Raw genomic sequence first — 25,466 nt, 5'->3', positions numbered from 1 at the left:
CGTTTGAATATAAAGCGCTGAGGTTGTTGCTGCACAGCTTTGAGATAAAACACTTCTTGTGGCGCTGAAGTTTCATTTTCAGAGTTTCCTATTTGCTGTGGCGTTCCTTTATGTTACCAAGGAAGATCTCTCACTAGTGATTGTACGTATATTTCTAAAGCACCAATATTTAGATGTAATGCGGGCTAGAAAAGGACAGGGTGGGAAAAGGTTTGGTTACTGAGATGTCCTCTGCAATGTTTCTCTTCTCATTGGGAGAATATCCCATCATATGTCCGGCGGCTACAACCACTCTTGCATGTAATGTATCCTCTCACCTCTTTAAAGCTGACTTATCCCTAAAACTTTGGCTTTTTTTTTTCTTCCTATGAAAAACAATGTCCTATCAGTTGATGGAACTGGCAGTTGTAGCTCATACAGAGGCGGGTCGATCCGATCAGGACAGGCAGGTGGAGTATTTACAGGACAAGCTTTTTGGGAACCTCCCAAGAAAACTCTGGCCGGCCGAAGTGGCCGTAAGAGGCTGTTTTCTGGTAGATCGGCCTCTTCAGATTCAGTTCCCTGGAGAAGATGGAGAACAGATACAATATTAGAGGTAAAAAAGGAGGCATTCCTTGTTGGTTTCACACCTGTAGACAAAACTGTTATTATTTAATAGATGCATTACTTCTTATTTGAGGGATTTTGTTTTTTCAAGAAAATTATTAAAATCAAGTTTTGCCAACTGAAAGTTTTTCAAATCTGATTAAATGTTAGCACACGTAACCATTTCTGCAAAAAAACAGCTGAGAGAAATGTAAATGTAGACAGTAGAAACAGTAAATGCACCACCATCAAGCCACCATGTGTAGAATTGAAAATGTAGAAAACATTCAACTGTGGCGCCCCCTGGTGGTCGTATCAAAACAGGCAGAAGAAAGCTACATATAAACTGCACCAGCATCCACTGGGATTTTTTTTTTCTCATACAAACAAAAAACTCACCATCAGAATAGTTTTACAGATAATATAATCACATAAAAATCCTACACATAGTGCCTTTAAATTACACGGTCAAATGTCATATTCATATGTTTACCTGACAATGACTCCTGGACGCAGATCAAAGTTCTTGTTGACAATACGGAGCAGCTCTGTCTCTGGTTTCAAGGAGGAACCGTAGGTGAACAAAGAGATGGACAGAGGCCGGGCCACTCCAATGGCGTAAGACACCTATAACATATAGGAGGGTAGAAAGAAACGTTCTTGTCAGCATTTGATGACGCTGCAAACACTGGTCACAGACTCAGCCTTTTATCCCACATGTATGTTTACCTGAACCAGGACTCTCCTGCACAGTTTGGCTTTGACCAGAGACTTGGCCACCCAGCGAGCAGCGTAGGCAGCAGAGCGGTCGACCTTTGAGAAGTCTTTGCCAGAGAAAGCTCCTCCTCCGTGAGCGCCCCAGCCTCCATATGTGTCGACAATGATCTTCCTGCCTGTAACACCAGCATCACCCTGTTGGACAAAAAAAAAGGAAATATGTGAAAAAGTAGTGGTGGACTAGTGACTTCTTAGTTAATTTTTTACAGTTTGTTTTCTAGATGCAGTTTGTGTGCAATGGTCACCTGAGGTCCTCCAATGACAAAGCGACCAGAAGGCTGCAGATGGTAGATGGTCTTGTCGTCCAAATACTTAGCAGGAACCACTGCGTTGATCACCTGATGATATCAATGCGACATAAAATCAAACATGTGACTCCATTTATTAAGTCAGAGCCCAGGAAGGTGTGTTTGTGAGTGTTTAGGAGGCTTTACCATCTCTTTAAGGACCTTCTTCTGTTCTTCCAGAGAGATGCAGTCGTCATGCTGGACAGAGATCACGATGGTGTGAACTCTCTTGGGGATCACAGCTCCGTCTCTCTGATCATAATGCACAGTCACCTGAGGGGTGAAGAAGAAGACAAAGTTGGTACACAGTGTGCCACTTACCTGTCATTACATTATGTAGTAATTACTGATTTAATCTTCAGTTTTCTCACTTTTATTCTCATTTATCCAATTTCTTCCTACTGCTGCTACTCTAGTGACCCACATTTCCCCACAGGATGATTAAAGTTTCTTGTTTTTATTTCTTTTTCTTATCCAGACCATCACCTGAAATTTGTTTAACTTTAACTATGATTTGAGTTAGCAGCCAGGAATTAAGCCATGCTGTTGATTTACAAAACACATGTTCTGTCCCTGCTTCTATCCTAGAAAAAAGTGGCTATATTTGTAATGGCCAGTGATTTATGAAGCTGCAGCTGACCCCACTTTTGTGGTGTTGAAACCAGATAATTACACGGTGAGGGTCGGTTGAGTCAGCATATTCCCACCGAAGGAGAAAAAACAGAAGCATGACAAGTTCACCTCACCAGCTGTCATCTGCTCAGTGAGCTGTTATTTGTATCTCTTCACTCAGGAAGGCAGAGGGGCATAATGTTGCTTGCTAGTCACTTGTTGCTTTGTTAATTCATTAACAGTTCTAGTAAAAAATGTGTGTGCAGTAAAATCTGGGGTAAATTTAAAGCTCTGTGTTCAAATCTGACTATCTAGGCACACAGTCAGCAGCTATCTGCCTCTGAATCAGTCAAAAGTCTGTTTGTTCCACACAAAGAGCTTTATCTTAAATACTTTCAGTAGCCGCTCTTGATCCGAATTTGTCTGCTGGCACCAAAATAAATCTCTTGGAAGACATCCAGGGTAGAAACAAAAGGCTAATTCACAGAAAGGTCGCTCTGGGAGAGAACAGACACAAACTTGCTTGTATCTTAACGTGACTTCACCTGTGTTTTAGAGTCAGGACGCAGCCAGGGGATAATGCCGTTGCGTCTGAGCTCAGCCATCTTTGCGTTGAGTTTGTGGGCTAAGACGATGGTGAGAGGCATGCACTCCTCAGTCTCATCTGTGGCGTAGCCGAACATCAGACCCTGCAGAGGAGAGAGAGAGAGAGAGAGAGAGAGAGAGAGAGAGAGAGAGAGAGAGAGAGAGAGAGAGAGAGAGAGAGAGTGAGTCAGAGCAGTAACAAAAAGATGCTGACTGTGCAGGGTAAAAGGAAATAGAGGAATAGTGAGGAAATGACTTAATCTGTCACAAAAAGACAGACAATGACATAATATTGATATGCACTGTATTGCACTGCAGCCTGTGAGGAGTCAACTAGAGCTGGTGAAATTGATATGATATCAGTATTTGATATGAGACCAGATATTTACAAAAACAGCACTTTTAAACTGTAGATAAAAAGGCATTAAAATGGACAAGTGGTTGACAAGTAAAAATAGAAATAAACAGATAAATCAAGATATGTTTTCTCATCAAGTTCAAGTTCAAGCTTATTTGTCACTCTCAGTTGAATGAGATGTCGTCTCTACTGGGTGCAGTGCGAGTCTAACATATATATGACCAAAAAAAGAACTCACAATAAATAACTATCTAAAAAACAAATACAGAACTCTGTGTCATAAAAGTATGATGACACAGCCAGCTTTTTTTTATATCCTTAGACACAGTATTATGGATATTAATTGTTGTCCTTCATGTTCTTTTCATGTTCTCAAAGTTTTAATTTCGCTCAGGGTGCAAAATTAACTTTTTTGTCCACTGGCCAAATGGCAAGTGAATGTTCAAATTTTACCAGCCACTCAATAGATTAACATTGTTTTTTTTGGCTGGTGAGTGACGCAAATCTACCAGCCACTTGCATATTTTACCAGCATTTGGCTGGTGGTTGGGGCTAATTTTGTGCCCTGATTTCACTTAATTGATACAATTTCCTGTGTTTTCTATCCGAGTGAAATGAGCAGGGAATGGCTCTAGCTGCTTGGCCACATTACCAATGATTTTGTCTCACGGTTTTGTGAATAAAAACTCAAAACACCAAAATTCCTTCCCAACATTTTGTCTCAATACTGTGACACTGCAGTATTGAGTCAAACAAACTGTGATATTTGATTTTTGTTGCTATCACCCAGCTCTAGAGCCAAAACAAGGACAAAGGACAATTTGTCCTGTTGCAACAGTCCCTACCTGGTCTCCTGCTCCAATGTCCTCCTCCCGTCTGTCAACATGGACCCCCTGAGCAATGTCCGGACTCTGCTGCTCCAAAGCCACCAGCACGTTACACGTCTTATAGTCGAAACCTGCGAAGGAGGGAGAGCAGATGAGATTCGGGAGGGAGAGATGATGATATTTCCTGCATTATTGGGGTTTTTTTTTTGTAGTTTTCAGTGTCATGTTCTCACCTTTGTCAGAGTTGTCGTAGCCGATGTGTTTGATGGCGTCCCTCACCACCTTCTGGTAATCCACATTGGCCCGAGATGTGATCTCACCACAGAGCAACACCATGCCCGTCTTACATACCGTCTCTGTTGATCAAATCGACATTACATTCTGTATTTAAGGCTTTTAAATATCTTGTGATCTCACTCAGGGCGACACAAAATCTCAACTTTTAGACTTCGATCACTCAGAAGCAGATGTCAAAACAACAAGCACACTGCCATTATCAGCAAGTTCACAAGGTCACAAGTGGTCATCCTGTGACTTTCAGAGGTCGATACTAAAATTCAATAAATAATCTCAATGTTGCAGAAGACTTAAATTCCAGGTCAGTTTCAGGCCAGTGGGTCTGTTTGTTTCCACATGTTGCCCTTTGTTTTACTTAGAAGAATGTGGAAAAATAAGTTAAGGTATTTTTTTTAAGTCACATGTGAGATGACCCTACTCTGTGTCTCCATGTTTCACTGGATCTGAATTTCTAGTTTACTCACCACAGGCCACTTTAGCATCTGGGTCCTGGCTCAGGTGAGCATCCAGAACAGCATCACTGATCTGGTCACAAATCTTGTCTGTGGAGAAACGACAAGAAGAGATTCAGCATTTAGTTTCAGAACAGAGAGATTGTCTTAAGAAGTTTAACATATAACTGAAATTTCTCGGCCTGTTTGAGATCTTTGAGCTCCTTTGATGCAGTAATTAGTGTCTGAATGATGGAAAAACTTTATATCCTGTAGAATTTTCACTATAGCTTTTGCAGGAAATAAACAACAGAGGATGTTTGGCATTGGAGGTCAGGTTTACTCATTTTCTCTCAAAGGGGATGTGCCAGTTTTTAAACCAGGAAGACTACTGGATTTCTGTATGGGAGCAGGACAATGCCTCACTAACCACTCCATTCATCTCTCTTTCTCTCTCTATGAAATCCTGCTGAAGCAACGTGATACAAAGGTTACATCAGAAACAACATCAACATCTGGTTGGATTTGCTCAGGAGAACACTAAGAACCTAAAATTTCTCAAAGAAAACAAACAAATATTAAATGTTTCTCATGCAGTTGGTTTACAGCCTGCAGGTGTAGGTCTATATATCTGATCCCCTAAAACATGGCCACTATCTGTGGGAACAGCCCAGACCTCGAGGTGTGTTATCAAATCAAAAGGTGTTCTGCACCAAGGCCACACAGACCTGCGTATGTACAAACAGTGTATGAAAAGTCCCGATGAGTCTTATCGCTAGAACTGGGCTTCATGCACCATAGGCTGCACTGTTATTTAATAATTTTATGGCAAATATGGAATGCAAAATTCAGATTGTCTGTAAAAAGAAAGAGTCTACTAAACAGTGTAGTTTTAAAAAGTTTTCTCTGGTTTTCTAGACTGTTAGTATCGCTTTCTGAAATTATGAGAAATCACATGTGTACAAAAATGAACAAAAATGCTGTTGTTACTGTTGATTACATTTTCTGGAAAATTCTGCTATCTGCTTTTCTTCCAGGCTCTGCAATTACACAAAATGACACATTTGCATGCTATTTTATATATGTTGTTTGGAAGGATCTTGCTGAAATGCCAGTTTAGATTGTGATTATAATATGTGTGTTTTTTTTCTGATCTTTACATGTCTTGGAGACATGTAAAGATCAGAAGATTTAATGCAAAAAAAAAGGTGACACAACCGACTTGAATTTCTCTGATTCAAATCTGTGTAATTTATTCTCTAATATTGTGGTCGTACATAACATCAGGACTCAAAATTGTCACTTTCTGCGAAGCTGCACGACTCGTTTACTCTGCTGTGTTTACTGATTATCGATTTAGCACAGAGGACTTTGTAAGGTTACATATTTGTGAAAGGATTACAACACATTGACATGGGGGTGTGGGGGATGGGGGGGGGGTCTAAGGCAGCAGTGCAGAGGGTAGAGTACATTTCAACTGTAATGATTAGGTCTTAAGTTATGTGAACTGAGTTTTTTTATGTGTGTACAAAACATCACATGTTGTTGATTTTTGGGCTTGAAGACAGCTGAATCAAACACTTTTTAAAAAACAAATGCATGAACAAAAACTCACATACGAACTAATATAATATATAATTATAAAATATCATTTGAAAGTTTGTTTCAATTTTGTGAAGATTGTTCAGTAGCAGCACTCTACTGCATGCATTTTGTTTTTTGCATTTGTTTTTTTCCATTTTTGCACGCTGGATATTTGTGCTCAATGATGTCAACGTGCAACTTGTGTCATGGTGTCCACATGACACCTCGCTGCCTCTTTTGTTGGTCACTTTCCTTTAAATGTGCAACCTTACACCAACCTGTCACACACACATTCATCCCCTGCTGCCCATGAGGGAGAGTGAGAGAGAGGGTCAGTAAACACATGTTGCTGTGAATGGAATACCAACCATGCTTGGAGAGTAAATACACAGCACTGTGGAGTTATTTTGGACATATAGACCCACTTACACACATTTATTCATATGCATCTTTCTGTAAAATAACAATGCAGGTTTAGTACACATGTTAAATATATTCCTCTGTGTATAGATTAGAAAAAAAGGTAAGAAAAACAAGTTTTGGAAATTGCATCTTTTACAACAAGTGCAAAGAGATTTGACAAGTCGTGAAATATCACACTTCATATTCACTGTGACAGTAAGTCCCAGTTTCACACACAGGTAGTTAAAGTTGATGCAAAAGCTCACCTGGATGTCCCTCTCCCACGGACTCCGATGTGAACATGAAAGAGCCGTCATCCAGCTGGTCACTCATTTTTCTACAGGGTCAGGTACTCAGCGAGACTCTCAGAGAGAAAAGGTTCTTCAGTTCCCACCAACAAGCAGTCCAGAGAGATCTGAAGGCTGCTTTATATTCCTGCTGGTTCTCTTTAAGAGAAAAAGGGGAGAACGGGAGGCAAACTGCCCTGCAGCCAATGCAAAGTCTATCCTACTAAACTCCACGTCTATGTCCACATGGCCCTATATATATGGCTAAGAGAGCACAAACACGCGCACAAACACACACACACACACTCTGTCACTCACATACACACACACACACGTCATGTGAATCCATGGGACAGTCCATTTCAGGGGGGAGTGGATGATGGGAGGGCATTTCTGCTTGTGGCAACTGCATGTTAACTCTTTATGTACAGTGTGATGCTTGAGTGTGTGTTTATAGTCATCACCTCTGCTTTGACAGATCTCATTTAGGGTGTGACACTTCTTGGGTGGGAGCAGGAACATCTTAAATAGGGGGTACCCATCCCCCCATCACACCGGTGGGACAGCTCTATGTACTGGGACTCAGCCAGGTTGGGGCATCCTATGGACAGGAGAGAGGGAGAGACAGTTGTTGTCTACTGCCAAAATGATGCAATTGCTCCTGTTTACATCACGTCCTGAGGAATATTTGTTTGTTCAACTGTGGTGAAAGAACACAAAGTAAATGCACTGGGAAGTGATTAGAAAGGAACCAAAACAAAATATATAAGGGATAATACTCTAAAAGTCCCATAATTGTAACAAACAGGTGTCCTGTATGGTTATTAAAAGATAATTTGCCCCTAACAACCAATCAGAAATGATAATTTTCAGTGGTCATGGTATAAGAATACATCCCTGCTGTTAATCAGTGGTGGAAGAAGAATTTAGACCCTTCATGTAAATAATAGAAGCAAATCACGATGTAAAAATACTCCATTACATGTGAAAGTATATTAACTGCATTTAAAATCTTATTAAGGTAAAACTACACAAGAATTATCAGTAAAATGAACTAAACTGTAAACATTAAAGGACTCATTATGCAGAATATACAGTACAAATTCTATTTTTGGAGTGTTATTATAGCTACTGTAATTCTGCCGAATAGTTAATGTCCCCCTCCACTCAAAAATGTGTTGTTCTTCTTGTTCCTTCAGTTGGATGTTTGAGCTTCACTTTGCAGAAAGATGTTTGTGCAGAGTTTGACACTGGAAGACTGTTTTCACATTTATCTGCTGAAGGAGTGCTCTGTGCTCACCTTAAATCTGAGTTTAAGGGGCGTACCTACGAGCCTGATTTGTGACATCACAACTAGTTTGGAGCCAATCGAGGGCCAGTGTGTGATGTGGAAACTTGAAGTTTTCTGTGCACATCGATGAAGTAGGAAACATCTTGTATGCAGCAGCTTAACTTTTTAAATGAACCATATTTGCATTTTCACATATTCAGAGTTTTTAATGAAGGAGAATGACTTTTTAAGGATTTTTAACATGGTAACTGAACATTTTTTTGTGGAAAAACATGCCTGAAACAATTTATTATTCTAAGCTGAGGATTTTTATATGTCCTATAACAGGGAGCTTTAAATATAAACTGATTTTGTATATGCAAGTTTTACCTGCAAAATACTGTGTAGTAAAAAGTACGATATTTCCCTCTAAAACATAGTGGAGTAGGAGGAGAACGTAGCATAAAATAGAAAATAAAGTAATTTAAATTTGTGCTTCAGTACAGCACTATGTAATTAGTTACTTTCCACCACTGCCGATAATTAAGTTTAGAGCAGACAGTCACCTGTTTGTCTAAATGCTTCTTTCCATCCAAGTCCCTGCCTGAGGCTCTTGTCTCTGCACACAACTGCAGAAAATACTGAGCCATTTCCTCAGAGCAGATCAAATAATGAAGATGTGTCTCTCAGATATCTCTTGGCCTTTCAGTTGACTCACTGTGCCTGTGTTTTTGTAAAAAACAAGGTCTGTATAGGTGTGTTTGTGTAAGCAATGCACACAGGCAGACACACACACACACACACATACAGTATGTGCACGTACAAACGTACACCTGGAGAAACAATGGGAGTTTCATCCATACACACAGTGACACTGGTGCAGACAGTGAGAGGTAAACAAATCTCCCTTTACTGTAGCGTAAAGAGCACAGAGGGAAAAACCCCTTTCTCTCTGTCTCTCTCTCTCTCTCTCATCTGGCTCTAATTTCAGTTGGTGTTGAGTTGGCCTCATGAAATGAGAGGAGAATTTTAACTAGCTCTCAGTAGTGAATAAAATACCAGTCTTCCTGACTGCTTTAAGCCTCATTTCAAGGAGATTTGACCAGAAACACATAATCTATATTAGCCATAAAGCAATAGAGCCAATGTAAACAGTGATTGTATATCCTTTTTTCTCCCAATTTTTACAGAAAGTCTAGTAATGGTTAAAGCTGTAGATGCCATGTACTAGCTTCCTTTTGTATTTCAGAGCATGCGTAAAGCTACAGTAGGTCTGTGTAATTGAAGAACCTCAGTGGTGGATGCAGTTTTGTTTTGTTTTTTCAGGTGCGAGCAAGAATCCATGATTTGAGAGCACTGAGGGAATAATCAACATTATAAAAAGTAAAATAAAAACAATTGTGCAATCTGCTTTGTCTCTAAAAATGTCATTTTTTGCTTAACATGTCTAATTTCTGGATGACCTGCAGGTCATACTGTACATGCACACAGGACATTATAGTTTCACATACATTATACAGTAATTTAGAGGAGCGGATGAAAATGAAAATTAGAAACAGCTGCCAACATAAAAATAAATGCCAGTTAAGTAAGTAGCTAGCTGACCTAATCTTACCTCAGGCCAGCAGAGTCAAATCAAACCTGGAGAAGCAGAAGCTGCATGCTGAGTGATACTGATATAAAAGCTACTGCAGGGCTACAAAACAAGTATTCATTATTCTTTCACCATACAAACAAATGAGATATTTTATCCCAAAGACTATTCAAACCCACATCTCATCATCTCAAGTGGAGGAACCCCCCCCACCCCTCCCCCCACCTGCTCCAGATAAATGTATTTCATATAGTAGCCGAATTATTCCATGCACATGATATTATTCATATGCAAAGATACTGTTTGCATAAGAATAAATCTGATACAACTTGTGATGACATATAACTCATTCACATTAGAATGATTTATAAAAACATGTGCACACTGCATTAGTCATAACGTGGGTAAACTGATTATTAGATGAATTTAGCCTCCATTACATGGCAGTATGTGGGTCTCTGTGAGCCTGTTGGACATGATATTACAATCAGCAGTTGTGATGAATAATGATGAATAAATTAGTCCTGTACTCTAGTCTCAGAAGCCGAAACAGAAGCTGCATCCCAAATCCAAACTACATACTAACTGCATATATAATATATACTAATTGTCCTACTAGTACTAGTCTATTGTTTTTGTAGTTAGTATACAAAAACATCAACATACTGATAAAATATCTGCACCAATGCACATAAATCACTTTTGAATGCCTCTGCGAATCAAATCTCACACATAGACATTTAAACATTTTCCCCAAAAACAAAGGTGCATACAGACTTTTTTGAGTAGATTTCATTTTGTCATTTTGATCACAGTACACACTCAACACTTGCTTAGATTCAGTATGTAGTATAGAAGTGGGACGGAGCCACAGGTCAGAGGTCAGGGGTCAATTAATCGTGATAAATGTGAACTACATGAAACCAGAGAAGACACGAACATCCTGCCTGATGCCAAAGACATCAGAGAGCCAGTCTGTTGGTACAGTGTGTGTCTGCTGGATGAAACACCTCTGTTTGTTTTGGCCTGACTCGTATCTGTGTGGCAGGATGAAAACACTCAAGACACCACACTTGTTACGTGTGCACACGTGAACGCTATCTGAAAGAGCGAGAGACTTAACTTTTCACTGAATTTGTGTGGTTTGCCTCCAAACATTTGTTAATGACTGACCAGGAAAAGGGATTTTTCTCAACACTAACAAGATCATTCTGGTTATGTTGAAAGATAACTGCTATCAGAGTTGTGACAACGTGTCAGTATGAAGCATTAAAAGGTGGATATTAGCTGGGGACAAAACTTGGTCCTTAATGAATTCTACTGAATGGGAAAATAACAATTAAGATCATACTGTAACCCTCAAAGTGTAATTTATTGAATTCTACTTGTTTGTGTTCTATGTGAGGCCAATATGGTACATCAGGGATCACCAGGGGCTTAAATGAAAGGTTATAGTCTCTTGAGGTTTATGATAACTCGAGCACATTGAGGTCAGATTGTCAAGAAAAACATCACAATCATGAACCACACTACAACTATTATGAACAGTCCGGCATAAATACATTTAACTTACTCTTGTCTTGTATCTGACTACATTTCTCTAGACTTATTCTGAGTTCTTATTTGAAGGGTTGATTAGTTTGGTATGTTAATGTTCATATTTATTTTAGTCAGTTTCATGAGTTTAGTGGTCTAATAATGGAGGAGCTGAACCAAACTCTTTAAATGAATTTAGAGTCCATGGAAGTTTGTGTGAAACCACATTTTTTAAGTGAATAAACTTTTGCCTTCATCTATCAGTGTTTTCTTTTTTTAATTCCATGTTTATTCACCACAAGATATGCATTTTGTTTGAAATATTTTATTAAATTCAATTTTTTTTTTCTGAAACACCATTTTGATCAATATGAAGTACTTTTATTGTCTATCTTGATTGATTTAACCTTTTAAATACGGATTTTTAGAAGAGATTCTGCATAAATGTTGACATGTTTACATAGAGACACACTGTATCTTTAGGCAGTTAAGCCCAAAAACAACCTGGACAGGTTTTCCTTTTATTATAATTCCCTGAATACAAGGACTTATTTTTCCAGTGTAAGGTTTGTTCTTGTCTCAGACAAATACTCATGGCACAAACAAGAAAAAAAATAAATAAATACGCCCCCCCGCCTGCACATTGACTCCATACCACAAATCTATCTAAATAGACCACATTTTGGTCCCAACTGGATCTTTATCTGTGTGTCATGACTGACACACAGATAAGATACCTGCACTCCAAATAAATGATAATACAGAACTGATCCTCAGTTTCCTTTTGGGTTAAACTACACTCAGATTTGAATCTATAATTACAAAGTTTAAACTCAACACAGAGAACTGTGCAACCTGCACATCATCAGTGATGAATGAACTGACACGTTCTTGTAGGAGAGCAGGTAAATAACTTTCTTCAAGTAGGTCAGTGTGAGCAGGTGGGTTTATGAAACACACACTTGATAAAGTTTAAAGTTCAAATCCTCCGCCGGGCCCCTCAGAAGATGAAGAAGCCTGATTATCTTTGTGTTGCTGGAAGGGGGGTTTCCACTTTATTTCAAATCTTAATCTAGATTGAGCTCAGTCGATGCCAATCCAGCGAGAGCAGAGGGCACAAAAGTCTCTGCTGACGTTTTTAGTGACGTAATGACGCCCAGTTGATTTAAACTGGCAATGAGACATAAAGTGCGTTTATCAGCGTGTGTGACCTTTAACACTGTAAGAAAAAAAAAAACACAATTAGACTGAACCAATCCTAATTCAGTTTGATAAAATTAAAGTGACTCCTCCTTCTGTGCGATTGGCTACATCAAATGTGTGTCATATTGACGCCGCTGCGTTTCAATTCAAAAGCCGGGGTCAGGGTTTTTGGGGTCACTTTGGGGCAGGTTTGAGAGTCAGTCAGACTCAAACTTGACAGAACAGGATGAGATAAATGAACCCTGGCAGCCTCGGGGGCCGTTAACACCTGTTTGTCTTTCCCCAGGTTCAAGGACATGCAGTTTACCTCCACCACTCGTCTCTCCGCACTGAGCCCGTCTGGTTGCTGACCAGTTTTATCTGGATGGCAGTCAGAATGAGTTGGATCTTGCCGGTGTTACATTATGACCTTTTATTGCACGGCTGAGAGATTGTGAAGTGATTAGTGTGTACAACTTTGTTATATAAGGAATTACACATCAATAAACACTAGATAATGCACACACCAAAATGAGTTTACTGTATGTTTACGAATATTTCTCTTTATTAGTGTGTCTTGTTCTGTTTTACAGGGTTCAGCAACCTTTACTGGTTCTCTATGTTGACAGAGGATTTCTTATTGTGTTTTGGCTTCTTGTTGGTATTTATTGATTTTTTTTTCTTGAGAAGTGTTCACAGTATTATTAGGCCGAATTTTGGCCTTATAGAAATATTGATAACACCAATTTTCTCCGCACAAAGGTTTTAAAGTTCACTCAAAACAAAGCAAAGGAAGTCTACAGTATTTCTGCATGCATAGAAATAGATCCAACGGCAGATCTCTCTTCTCAAAAAGGAACATGGACAGTAATTACTATTTGACTCCCTGTCCTTCTTTTACTACTCCCTCCTTTGGTCTCTGATTGGCCTCAATGACACAATGAGAATTTAACATGTCCACCAATACCTATGAGCAACAGCAAAACACAAGAGGTGGGGTGCAAATCTTCCACTGTGATTGGCTGCTGGTCCCACACACTCCCTTCTGGAGGAGCATTGGTCCAAGAAGAGACTTTTCTGCATTTGTGTGTATCTTTGCATGTGTGTGTGTCTGATGAGAATACCAGCAGCAAAACAGTCTGACCAACCCAAGACCTCACTTGAACCTTCCAGTTGAAAGCAAATCTGTATTGTGATGTGATGGGCGAAATATTTATAGTGCTTTGACTCGTCTTAGTATATTTTTATCACAAACGGCTGATTATCTGAAAACAGAAGATTCAACCAACTGCAAATAGCAAGCGAAAGCCTCACTTTTATATATAATTTGGGAAGAAAATCTAGTAATCATCACATTGCATGTAATTCTAGTTTGCCACAACAAAGATGTGCATCCAGACTGACTCTTTATCACATACACAGCAGCATATGGCCGAGCAGAACAGCCAGAGGGAATGCAGCAGCTGGGCTCGTGGAGAGTCATCCTATCCCATCTCTATTCTGGCCCATTTTGGACCCTCAGCACATTCCTCTGTGAAGCTGCCACCAATGAGTGAAATATTACCACAATACCATCCTAGCAATGCACTTTCACTGCACACGTCACGCAGGAGCAAGACAATGTGTCCACTAACTCTTCACTTGTCTGTCACTCGTCTGTAATTAGAAAGCAACAACAACGAGTCACATCACACACCTTGAAGACCCCCCTTTACTACCTCACACTAGGTGGACTCAATGGTTCCCCTTATAAAGCTGCTATCTCCACTGCTGGTGGTTGTAAAAAGGGTCATAAAATAGAGACAGGATGTTTTTGAAGATGGATGAAATCTATATATAGCGCTGTGACCCTGAATACTGTCACAATACATCTTCTTTGATTGTGGAGTGTGGTCGCTTTTAGAAAGACTACATATATACAGAGTTTTCTATTATTCTGTCACCTTTTATGGGGTTGGAAAAACATTTGATATAACTCCCAAATCCCATAGAGTTTAATCAGATTTCTCTGAAAAACTGAAAATTACAAGCTTCACAAAGATACTATTTATCTTAGCGGTGTTGTATTAAATTGCATTTTAGAGTAAAAACCTAAATGTACTTTACAGTACACTGTAATGGGGGAATCTGTAAAATGCAGTAGAAACAATGTCTTGTTGGAAAAAAAACAAAACCATTGACATAATGAAGATGGCCCCTTATCCAGTAACTTGGTGAGTCAGATAATGTATTATCAAATCATGAATCAATTACATTAGATATTGTGAAGGCAGCTAGAGCTGAAAAGATTAGGGCACAAAGAAATACATCAGCTACTATTTTGTAAATTGTTTAAATCCTTGATGATAGTAAATTTAATATTTGGGGTTTTTGGACTGAACAAGACATTTGAATACCTCACCTTGGTCTCTAGGAAATTACAAGTGTTTTTCATTATTTTCTGGCATTTCATAGACAAAACAATTAACATATTAATCAGGAAAATAATCTGCAGATTAATGGCTAATGATAATTGTTGGTTGCAGCCCTAACGTCATCCACTGAGGAGCTGGTCGACACTGCAGTATCACTCACCTCCTGCAGGGAGCAGTCTTGCTCTGTGATCTCAGGGCTTCTTTCAGCTACTTGAGGATTGTCCTGTTGGAAAACATTGAAAAACCAAATGTTACAAAGGCTTTTTTTAAAAATGATCTTCACTGAGACAGTATTTCTGCAGTTAAAATTAGAAATTTGGATGGTGTTCATTCCCTTGTGTCTGTCTGTATATTGGTATCACTCTCATATACTGAATTACAGTTGCTATTTATTATATTTCTGCATGTTAACAGTTTGCACACAATCAAAGGAACATAACTAATGAAATAAATATTCAAAAACACTGTTACATTTCTCAGGCTTTGATGAGAGCTACACCCTGCACCACACTGAACCTGGTACTGAGGATCCAGCTCAACGTGAGCCTTGTTTCAGTCTTTGAGGAATTCCTGTCATGTTACGTTCACATAAGCAAAGCTTTCACAGTGATTGGACTGATCTGAGTTTAGAGGGCTTAAGGCTCTGGTTGAAAACATCAGAGTCCTCCACATTAGCAGCAATCACAGACTGGTGAGTACGACCTCTTTACATGACATTTTGTTGGCACTTTGTATATTTCAACTGCTATGTTGAACGTTTATCTATTAAAATCTTTACTATGTCATCTTTTTGGTATTTCTTTTATATGTGGAAATCATGCATGTTGTTAATCCAATCTAACTCTGAAGGTCAAGCAGTCAAGGAAAACAGTGCATTCCTGCTTTTTGAGCAATAACATGACATTTCTGTAAAATCTGCTCAAGAAGCCAGACAAGATAAATATGTACATCATCTAGCACAGCAATGAGATGCAGAATATAACAGCGTACGCATGAGTGTACCTGTTTCTGATGCACAAAGCCAAATAAAGATAACAGCCATGCTAAAGTGAGATGACTGATATGAAAAGAAAAACATCTTAATCTTGTTATGTCCTTGAGGCTGAAGCATATTTGAAAATTAATCTTTTGTTGCTCTGTGCGAAGGTAGCCTGTGGTGTCAGCTTAGGGCCATGGTGACTGTGACCACGGTCCTGAAGGCGGTAGGCCTGTTTGTTGCAGAGCTCATCAGCTCCTTCACAGACTGGTTCCAGACCACACCAGCATGGGCCAACCAAGAAGTGCTGGAGGACACAGAACTGAAGACCACCGGAGGCAGTGAGTCAGAAAACAGAAACGTGCAGAATCTTTCTAAAAAACATGATCTACTTGGCCTTATTTTAAAGATCTGAATTTAAACCTCACAGTGTGATGTCCAGAACGCCACTGATTGTTTTTTATTAAAAATACTTTATGTATTCTATGCGCCCCATTCGGTCATTTAGCTGTAAAAAAAAAGTAGAGGAATTATAATTTAAAAAGTTCAGTTTACTCATCATGAAGAGTACAACTCAATCTCTGAAAAGAGTTACATAATGTCTTCTGTGGCTTTGAAGGGAACTTTCTAAAGATGGATTACATAACCCTAATGATGTCATCAGGGTTGTCTTAGTTTGGGCATGGAGAAAACTAATTTTATATGAAAAGCTTGTATTACCAACTGGGGGTGTGAAGTTTCAAAGAGGGGTTGTGAGATGATTGAAGGGAGACCCATTAAACCCAGTTCTTTCATTTTTTCATTAGACCCCCCCCATTGAGTTGCATTGTGGGAAGTGCAGGATCAGTTAATTTTGGGAATGAGAGTCAGTATATCTCAGCCTCTACTGCATCAATTTTCACCATTTTAAAAAAATCTGTCTTTTGCGACTCCACCAACTTTATGGAAGTGCAATACTAAATTGCTGGAGTACCTCTTTAATAAGGTTATTGATCATAATATCTCTGAACAAACCAAACTTCTCACAGCTAAAACTGATTAACACAAAACCCAACTGTCTTTACACAATAATGCTTTAGATTAAGGTGAACAACTGATTTAACAGACTTCTTCATCCGAGGAAGAGCCAATAATATTCAGATGAGATTTAGTAATGATCTTCTGTCTCTTTCAGTCCATGAGCGACACAAGGCCAAAACTCTGTGGGAGAAGACCGGAGCTGTGGTCATGGTTGTACGGCGACCTGGATGATTATTGTGCAGAGAGGTAATAATAAGTACATGCATGTATGTGTGTTTGTTAGTGCAGTCATCTAACTTTCATACATGCTATTGGAGTCTCTCTGTGGTGGAAAGCAACTAAGTACATTTACTCAAATACTGAACTTGTACAACAAGTGCAATTTTGAGGTACTTGTACCTTACTTGAGTATTTCCATTTGATGCTACTTTATACTTCCACTCCACTACATTTCAGAGGGAAATATTGTACTTTCTACTCCACTACATTTATTTGACAGCTTTAGTTACTTTTCAGATGAAGATTTGACACAATGGATAATATAACAAGCTTTTGAAATACAACACATTTTTGAAGATGAAACCAGTGGTTTCCAACCTTTTTGGCTTTTGACATTTTACATAAAGCAGTTTGTAGTCAGGGTCACATTTCAGATGTCTATGAGTTGTTAACAGCTCCGCCAAATAGTGATTTTTCCCTCTAAATTCCTAACATGGTTTCATTTCAATAAATCTTCAAATGATCCGATATTTCACCAAAAACTGAAAACAATACTTTAACTAAATTTTGCTGTTAATACTTATGTACTTTTACTTAAGTAGGATTTTTCATGCAGGACTTTTACTTGTAACGGAGTATTTTTACATTGCAGTATTGGTACTTTTACTTAAGTAAAGGATCTGAATACTTCATCCACCTCTGGTCTCTCTTTAGGAGGCTGCTGAGCTGTCCTCTCTGAAATCCCAGCTGCAGGACCTTGAAGTCCCTCTCTTTGCCGTGGTCAAAGAAAACCTCGGCAAGGAGCTGGACTGTTTCAAGAAGTACTTCACTGGGAGGATCTACGTGGATCAGCAGGTCTCCTACACATGGTTCCATTCATATACAGCGAAAAATGTGGGGTTACATGATTCAAACCAATAAGCTGCTTTTATGTTTTCCTCATAGAGAAATTTCTACGGTCCTCAAGTGCGGTGGATGTGTCTCTCGATGTTTCTGCGTGTTGGAGTTTGGAGGAACCTCTGGCGGGCGTATCGGAGGGGCTTCAGAGGAAACCTAAAAGGTGAAGGACTCGTCTTGGGTGGAGTCTTCGTCATCGGGCCTGGAGATCAGGTATGCTGCAACTTACAAGGATAATACATTTTCTGACAAGCGTATCTGCATATTTTCATGGAGCATTAACTTGTTCTTATTATTTCAGGGTATTCTACTGGAGCATCGTGAGAAGGAGTTTGGGGATAAAGTGAATATGCTGGCAGTGCTCAGAACAGCCCGCAAAATGCGAGATGACATGGCAAGATAGACCTCAAAGTGTGAATGAATGGAGTGCTTGTTAGTGTGGGATTATGTAATAACGGTTGTAGCATATTTCCATATGCATGTCTGTATTCTGCAAGTCTAATCAGGGGTTTTCTCTACACCTCTGTGTAGCCTCTAATGTGCTGTATTCTGCTCATATTGCATGTTTTTCCATTTCTCTCTGGCTGCATTCACCTTTTGCTGACATGTTACACACTGCCTAAACCCATGTGGCTAAAATGTGACACTTTAACTGTTTATTGCCTCAGTGTCTGCATATCTGGTCTTGATTCTGTGATGTGATGGCCTTTTTGTGTGTTTTAATGAAGACCTGTTTCTAAACTCTGCTGAGAGAGCAGCTCTGATGCTTGCACACAAATCCAACACTTTCAACAAGACAGGTATTGGCCTGACATGAAGGAGTATAAAGCATTGAAGTTGTTTGTGTTTGCCAAAACTGTAAACATCACAATAAACCAGTGATGCTCACTAAAATATTAACTGCATATTTACCTGTCCGTGTGTGTTCTTGTGCATTGTCTTGACCCTTGAATACATTTTTTTTTTTTGTCAAAGTCCAAATCTTCTTCGACTAGTTCCCCTGCCCTCTGGCTTGATTAGTACGCCTGCGCGAAAATCTGTTATCAAAGGGTCCGTCAGGGGACAGACGCTGCTCGTCGCTCCATTGATTCCGGTGAGTGTGCAGTTAAGCGTTAAATACAACTATTTAACTTTATATCACAGTGACAGTTTCTGAACAGATGCACCTGCCTGAGCAAGTCCTACTTACTGCAGACTCGGTAAACCAAAAATTACTTAAGCGTTAGCCGAGCTAGCTGCTAATCTGTCGACCATTTGTGACGTCACCGTCTGTTACTAGCCGACATTGAAAGTATGCGTTTATGAAGTTAATCATCTTCACCCTCAAAACTGCCAAATAATGCAGTATAACTCTAGACTGTAGAGTCACCAGGTAATGTTATTGATTAACCCTTCATTGATAATATCAAGGTCATCATCAGCATTTTTGTTGCTGTCTTGCTGCAGACTGAAGGGCGGTTAGTGGCGCCTTATATTTACATATCAGCCGGACTATTTTCTGTAGCTGAACAGGTGCTCAAACTGGTTATTTAAGTAGCTAAAAGTAAAAATACAAGTTACAAGTAAAGGTCCTGCATTCAAAATGTTACTTTTTATTTTTATTGTATTTATGAATAAGGACTGATCCTTCCATTCAAAACAATTATTACAAAATGAGGGCATAACCAGTTGGAGATTAAAATTGACTCAAGTAAAAATACAGAAGTATTATCATCATTATTTGTATGAAGTAAAAGTACAGAAATATCATAAGCAAAATGTACTTTAAAATAATTCACCATAAGATAACTATATGAAATAAATGTAGTGAAGTAAAAACGTGCAATATTTCCCTCTAAAGTGTAGTTTGGTAGAAGTATTAAGTGGCATCAAATGGACATACTGTATAAGTAAAGCACCTCAAAAATGAACTTAACAGCAGTGGAAGAAGTTATAAGATGCTAAACTTAAATAAAACTAGCAAAACCATAATATAAAACACTCCATTACCTGTTAAAGCCATGCATTTATAGTTTTTTTCTGAAGTAAAAGTAAGTATTATCAGTAAGTTTTAAAATTAAAAGTAGGCAGAATAGCTCCTGTCATTGTTACATTATTATATATTAAATCATTCAGTTATTATTACTGCTGCATTAACATGTAAGCAAAATTTAATGTTGTATTTGATAAAGGAAAAACTAAATGCACCTTCTTTACATTAAGTTACATTAACTATTGTCCAGCTATACTGCTGGATGTTAAGTTGCATCATATTTTAAGAGCTGATCATATGAAAGATAAAAAAAAAGTACTTAATTGCAGCATTAAGTCAAAGTACTTTGTTACTTCTCATCACCAGCATGGTCCAAGCATCTAATTAATATAATAAAACTCTTCATTTACTGGCTGAGTTCACTGTTTACAAAGTATTGGGCAACTCTACAACACATTTGACAGCGTCAGCGTTGGCAGGTGTTCTCACTGCTGCACCGCAGACACATTCAAGCTTAACTTCCTTGTGACGTGGTTGTCTGTCTCTCATTGGCTGCTGCTCTTATCATTTTATCTGCCCGTTGTCCTCCCTCTGGTAAAGTGTCAGAACTCAGAAACATTTGGTAATTTACTTTTTGAAACTGGACGAGCTAAATCTCAGGAGAGAAAGAACTTCTTTGCTTTTTATGGAAATGGAGACAAGTTAGTATTTGACATTTTTACTTTTCATTTGTTTATATAGATTAACTATATTTTATCCTTCTCATATTTTAAATCAGTTTAATGTCAGCAACACTGGTCATTTTTAATTGACAGTGCTTGAACATTTCTGTGCAGCCCATGACTCATAATTTTGTGCTTTCAGTTTATTTTATGTGCAGTGAAAGCTTAAGATGCAAGAATAGGAAGTTTGTTTGCAAATGAAGAGCAAGCTAGGACCCTGACATTCTGCACTTCATGCTTTTATGAGGCCTATTTTGATATTGCACACTCTGCAGAGTGGGAAGTAATGTACTGTACCTTTAGCAATGTACTCAGTTCAAAGAAAGTAAGATGCCAAGATTTTTTTCCCCCTAAATCTCTGAAATCAAATGCATGCTCCTCAAAAGTAAGGCTTGCGTTAGAGGTGGATTGTATTGTCTTGGCAGGTGGTCTAACTTTCACAGAAAAGCCTTTTCTTTCTTTCTTCCAGCGAAATCTTGACAGTGTGTGTAGTGAGAGGGTCAGACTTTTCCCACCGTCACGATGCTGGCTCTGTCCAGGTGTTCGACAGCAGCTTTGAGGTGCAGACTATCCCTACGCTGCTCTGCCCTCTCTGTGGGGAGCTCTACCATGAGCAGCCAGCCCTCCATCGCAGCAGGCCCCCAGTTTCTAAGAACCCCGGCTGCTCAGTTTCACCAAAGTAAAGCCAAAGCCAGTCCCGACCCAAACAAACCCGCTTCAGGCAAGGACATATTTGACTGCCTACACAGTTGGCTGTTCTCTGTCATAACCCAAACTACAAGCTTGTAGATTCAATGTTGTAGTCGGCGCTTGTGATGCGTGTTTCCCTGCTTTTCACCCACATTGTGCTGGAACGACTCCAGAGTGTCACACTGAGTGTCATGAAAGCAGACAAAAGAAATGAGTCGTTTAATAATACTGATTTTATCTTTCAAGCACTGCAAACATTTTTGATAAGAGTTACCGCTTGTAATTCTTACTCTGTACGCACCAGATTGATTCATCGAACAAAACACTGTATTACAGTAGACCTGAAAAGATAAGCCTATTAATTGATTAGTTGATTGACAGAAAGTAAATTGGCAAATAGATTGATCATATATTTTAAGCCTTTTTTTAAAGCAAAAATGTCAAACATGCACTGCTTTCAGCCTCTCATTTGTGAAAATGTTTTGGTTTTCTTAGCCATCTTTGATAGGAAACTGAATATCTTTGGATTTTGGAGTGATGGCAGACGTCACTTTAGGCTCTGGGAAATTGTGGTAGACATTTTTTTCACTATCTTCTGACGTTTTACAGAGCAAACAATTAATTATTAAAATAATTGGCAGATTTAATCGATAATAAATAGAATAGTTATTGCAGCCCTACATTACTGTGCAAGATTTCCTAAAAAAAAAACAATGTACAAGTGAAAGCTCAATAAACTGCACAAACAGCAGTTTTCTGTCTCATTATGAGTCATAGAGAAACATACCAGCCACAGTCAAAAAGCAAGCTGTGGTTATATTGTCATGTTGGATAGCATCCTATCACCTCAGTGAACACGTAAACTATTTAATCTCATAAATGAGGTTTAGACTAGAGTTGAAAAGAGGCCATAGAGATAAAAAAGCACCACACTCGTGAGCTTGCGAGCTGGGTCTTGTTTGTCTCCCTGGGGAGATTTGAGATCTTCTTGTGTAAGACTGAAAGGCAGTGCTTTGCTGTGAAACGTGCAAACACCAGTCAGTCTGCACGAAAAAGAAAGTAAACTGCAAAGACAATATTATCGAAGGAAATAATCTTTTTGTGTTGTGATTATTTTTGGAGTTGTGACCCGCTGCACCTCCTCATGTGTGGCCTTTTTTGTGCTGCAGTGTTGTCTTCCGAGTCCTGGCTGCAGGGGGACCTGTTTGGGATGGGGATGTGGTCGCTGGGTCTGGGTGCTGTCGGAGCTGCCCTAGCAGGGATCTTCCTGGCCAACACTGATCTGTGTCTTCCGAAAGCTGCCATGGCATCGCTGGAACATATTGGAGATGCTGACCTGAACTCCACCGTAGACGGTACGTAAACATCATCTGGCAAGACGTTCTGATTGGTTGTTAAATGATGTAGCCCATCAATAAGCCTGTTTGTGTTAAGACTGGCTCACAGTAATCCCACGAGGAAGAGAATTAACGTCACAACAAGAATCTGCCAGTTGCAGTTTTCTTCATGGTTGCATGTTTGCATGTATTGTACATGTAGTGAATGAGGTTTTGTGTAGCATTTAAGGCAAAGCTGCTTTTTAAAATCTGCTGGTATTACAGATTAGATTATTGTAAAGGTCTTTGCCTGAACTTTAAGTTGGAGTTTGTTATTTGTAATATTCAGGATGTGGATGTTCCATGTAACCATGAACATTTATCTTTTTCTACATTTGAAGGCTGCATTTATCTTCCACATTACTAAATGTGGCTCTATTACTTCCTGTAGCAATGTTAATCAGTTTAAACTCATGAAAAACCTTGTGACCTCCCTTTATCAGGAACATATTTGGTTGGAGATTAAAAACATTTGCGTCTTGTTTTGTCTGCAGATGGCAAGGTCATCAAAGCGAAGAGTCTGTGGGAGAGGAACGGGGCTGTGGTCATGGCTGTGCGGCGACCTGGATGATTTTTGTGCAGAGAGGTGATAGCACATGTTTCTGAATGACTCCCGAGTTGAAACTGAAACAGTGTGTGTGAGTTGCATTTTCCCTGATGGTGTGATCTTTCTCTCTCTCTTTCTAGGAAGCCTCTGAGCTGTCCTCTCTGAAGCCCCAGCTGGAAGAGCTCGGGGTCCCTTTGGTCGCTGTGGTGAAAGAGAACATCGGCACAGAGATCGAGGACTTCAGACCGCACTTCGCCGGGGACATCTACATAGATGAAGAGGTTAGCAGTAGTAGAAAGCATCAGATCTACCAGTGATGTGGTTACTTTGAGAGGAATAGTCCAACCTCAGAATAAAACAAGCACTCAGCGTCATGTCATGTTACCAGACGACGAATCCTACTCACTTTGGTGACTTTTTCTCTCATCCCACCGTGAGGTTGACATTTTTGGCTTTTAAGTGAAATGTCTCGACTACTATTGGATGCACTGCCATGATATTTGGTGCTCATGAAGCCCAGAGGCTGAATTCTAAAGACTTTAGTGATTCCCTGAACTTTCATCTAGCGCCACCAGCAGGTCTTGGTTAACTAAGCAATTATCATCAGTTTGTATAGTCTTTCTTATTGGGAATGGGCTATAGCTCATCAGTTGCTAAAAGTGGTATATTTTTAATAAGAATAATAATCACAAACATGCTCTGGTCTTAATCTTGATCAGGCTGAATAAATTTAACTGTGTGATTGCAGAAACGCTTCTACGGCCCGCTGCAGAGGAAGATGGGGGGTCTGGGCTTCATTCGCCTCGGTGTGTGGCAGAACTTCATGCGAGCCTGGAGGTCCGGTTACCAGGGTAACATGAACGGCGAGGGCTTCATCCTGGGGGGCGTGTTTGTCATCGGACCAGGAGACCAGGTAACGTAGAAAACGCTTAGACTAAACTGACATTTGGTTCAGTAGAGCTTCATAAAACATTGTCTGTATTTTGACGGCATGTTCTGGTTTGCAGGGGATTCTCCTGGAGCACCGTGAAAAGGAGTTTGGCAATAAAGTGGAGATTGCAGATGTTTTAGAAGCTGTCAAGAAAATTGTGCCACTGAAATAAGCTGTTTTTGGTACTAAATTTCTAGAAAAAATAGCAATAGACAAGAGCAGGCAAGCTTATTTAGATCAAAGCTAGAATCGAGTAATAATTACCATGCTTAACATGACATGTTGAGTTGTCGCCTGTCACTGCTGTACCAATATTATAATGACATTTAAGTCTGTTTGCATGATCACAGTATACCTCTGTCTTTTGCACATTAAGCTATCTGTTGGTAAAGAAAATGGAGCTGGGAAATGCAGGACAGAGTCAATGTCATTACAGGATTTGTTGCTAATTTTTCCGCTTTACCTCTGCAGACACCTAAAAGTTAGTATTTTGGAGACGGGTATTTAAAACAAGGATATTAAGGGACCTAAAGGCAGTGTTTTCATTCAGGTACATCGATGTAAATTATTCAATTTAAAGTCCGTTGAAATTTTCTGCCCTTCAGTGAACCATATCTCTTTCATTTGTAGTTCTATAAACACCTAGTCGTGGTACATTTTTAATAACGTTCCTGTGTGTAACTTTTCTCCTGATCAGACACCTGAACTTGCCTCCAACATGGCCGACAAGTGTGTGTGTGTGGTCTGTGTGTGTGATAATGACAACTTGACTCTAAACTCAAAGCTGAGAGGAGCAGGTTCGATGCTCAAACACGCACAGATTCACCAACTGTCACCGTGTTGAGGCGTGTTCGTGGTGACTGAAGCAGGTGTTGCTTGCATGTGTGTGTGTGTGTGTGTGAGATAGAGAGATAGAGAGAGTATGTATCTGTATGTGTGAATAGCAGCTGCAGTGAATAAAAATCACCCACAACATAAATAAAGACCTCATCACCACATGTTTACTATGCCCCTGTGTTGTTTTTTTAAGATTTCCTGTGTATGTTGTTGCTCTTTTTCATAATGCACAATTTATAAATGTGTTTGTG

General features: G+C 39.4%; 2 protein-coding genes and 1 pseudogene across 8 annotated transcripts; 2 read left to right on the top strand and 1 right to left on the bottom strand.

The window, feature by feature from the left end:
* Nucleotides 1–96: 96 nt before the first annotated feature.
* On the bottom strand, nt 97–19,152 carry mat1a (methionine adenosyltransferase I, alpha). Of its 4 annotated transcripts, XM_042433651.1 has the most exons (14): nt 19,053–19,142; nt 17,941–18,364; nt 15,189–15,251; nt 7,497–7,633; nt 7,012–7,189; nt 4,793–4,870; nt 4,265–4,387; nt 4,050–4,162; nt 2,807–2,950; nt 1,797–1,922; nt 1,608–1,700; nt 1,315–1,497; nt 1,079–1,212; nt 97–561 (listed from the first exon to the last, which is right to left on the bottom strand). In XM_042433651.1, exons 5-14 carry the CDS (start codon nt 7,076–7,078, stop codon nt 459–461), a joined length of 1,164 nt encoding a protein of 387 aa, XP_042289585.1. In that variant the 5' UTR covers nt 7,079–7,189; nt 7,497–7,633; nt 15,189–15,251; nt 17,941–18,364; nt 19,053–19,142; the 3' UTR covers nt 97–458. The 4 variants fall into 4 exon arrangements, with proteins under 4 accessions (XP_042289585.1, XP_042289586.1, XP_042289584.1 ...); XM_042433652.1 differs by having other exon boundaries at nt 7,012–7,633; nt 17,941–18,358; nt 19,053–19,152; XM_042433650.1 differs by having other exon boundaries at nt 7,012–7,633.
* Nucleotides 15,277–19,045, top strand: LOC121911797 (annotated as a pseudogene).
* On the top strand, nt 19,152–25,380 carry LOC121911796 (peroxiredoxin-like 2A). Of its 4 annotated transcripts, none has more exons than XM_042433654.1 (7): nt 19,169–19,233; nt 21,304–21,555; nt 22,694–22,879; nt 23,395–23,486; nt 23,588–23,728; nt 24,196–24,360; nt 24,455–25,380. In XM_042433654.1, the coding sequence occupies exons 2-7, from the start codon at nt 21,357–21,359 to the stop codon at nt 24,548–24,550; spliced, it is 879 nt and encodes a 292-aa protein (XP_042289588.1). In that variant the 5' UTR covers nt 19,169–19,233; nt 21,304–21,356; the 3' UTR covers nt 24,551–25,380. The 4 variants fall into 4 exon arrangements, with proteins under 4 accessions (XP_042289591.1, XP_042289588.1, XP_042289590.1 ...); XM_042433655.1 differs by lacking the exon at nt 19,169–19,233 and adding an exon at nt 20,726–20,813; XM_042433657.1 differs by lacking the exon at nt 21,304–21,555 and having other exon boundaries at nt 19,152–19,233.
* The last annotated feature ends 86 nt before the right edge of the window (nt 25,381–25,466 follow it).

The sequence above is a fragment of the Thunnus maccoyii genome, chromosome 14 (genome assembly GCF_910596095.1).
Source record: "Thunnus maccoyii chromosome 14, fThuMac1.1, whole genome shotgun sequence".
NCBI lineage: Eukaryota > Metazoa > Chordata > Actinopteri > Scombriformes > Scombridae > Thunnus > Thunnus maccoyii.
This window is presented reverse-complemented; position numbering and strand designations above follow the sequence as displayed.

Bases quoted from the DNA above. Each gene is read 5' to 3' on its own strand.
- mat1a (XM_042433652.1), bottom strand. From the start codon at position 7,078: ATGAGTGACCAGCTGGATGACGGCTCTTTCATGTTCACATCGGAGTCC. The intron at 4,871-7,011 runs GTGAGCTTTTGC...GTTTCTCCACAG, and splicing joins CGTGGGAGAGGGACATCCAG to ACAAGATTTGTGACCAGATC. The intron at 4,388-4,792 runs GTGAGTAAACTA...TTTGATCAACAG, and splicing joins AGATGCTAAAGTGGCCTGTG to AGACGGTATGTAAGACGGGC.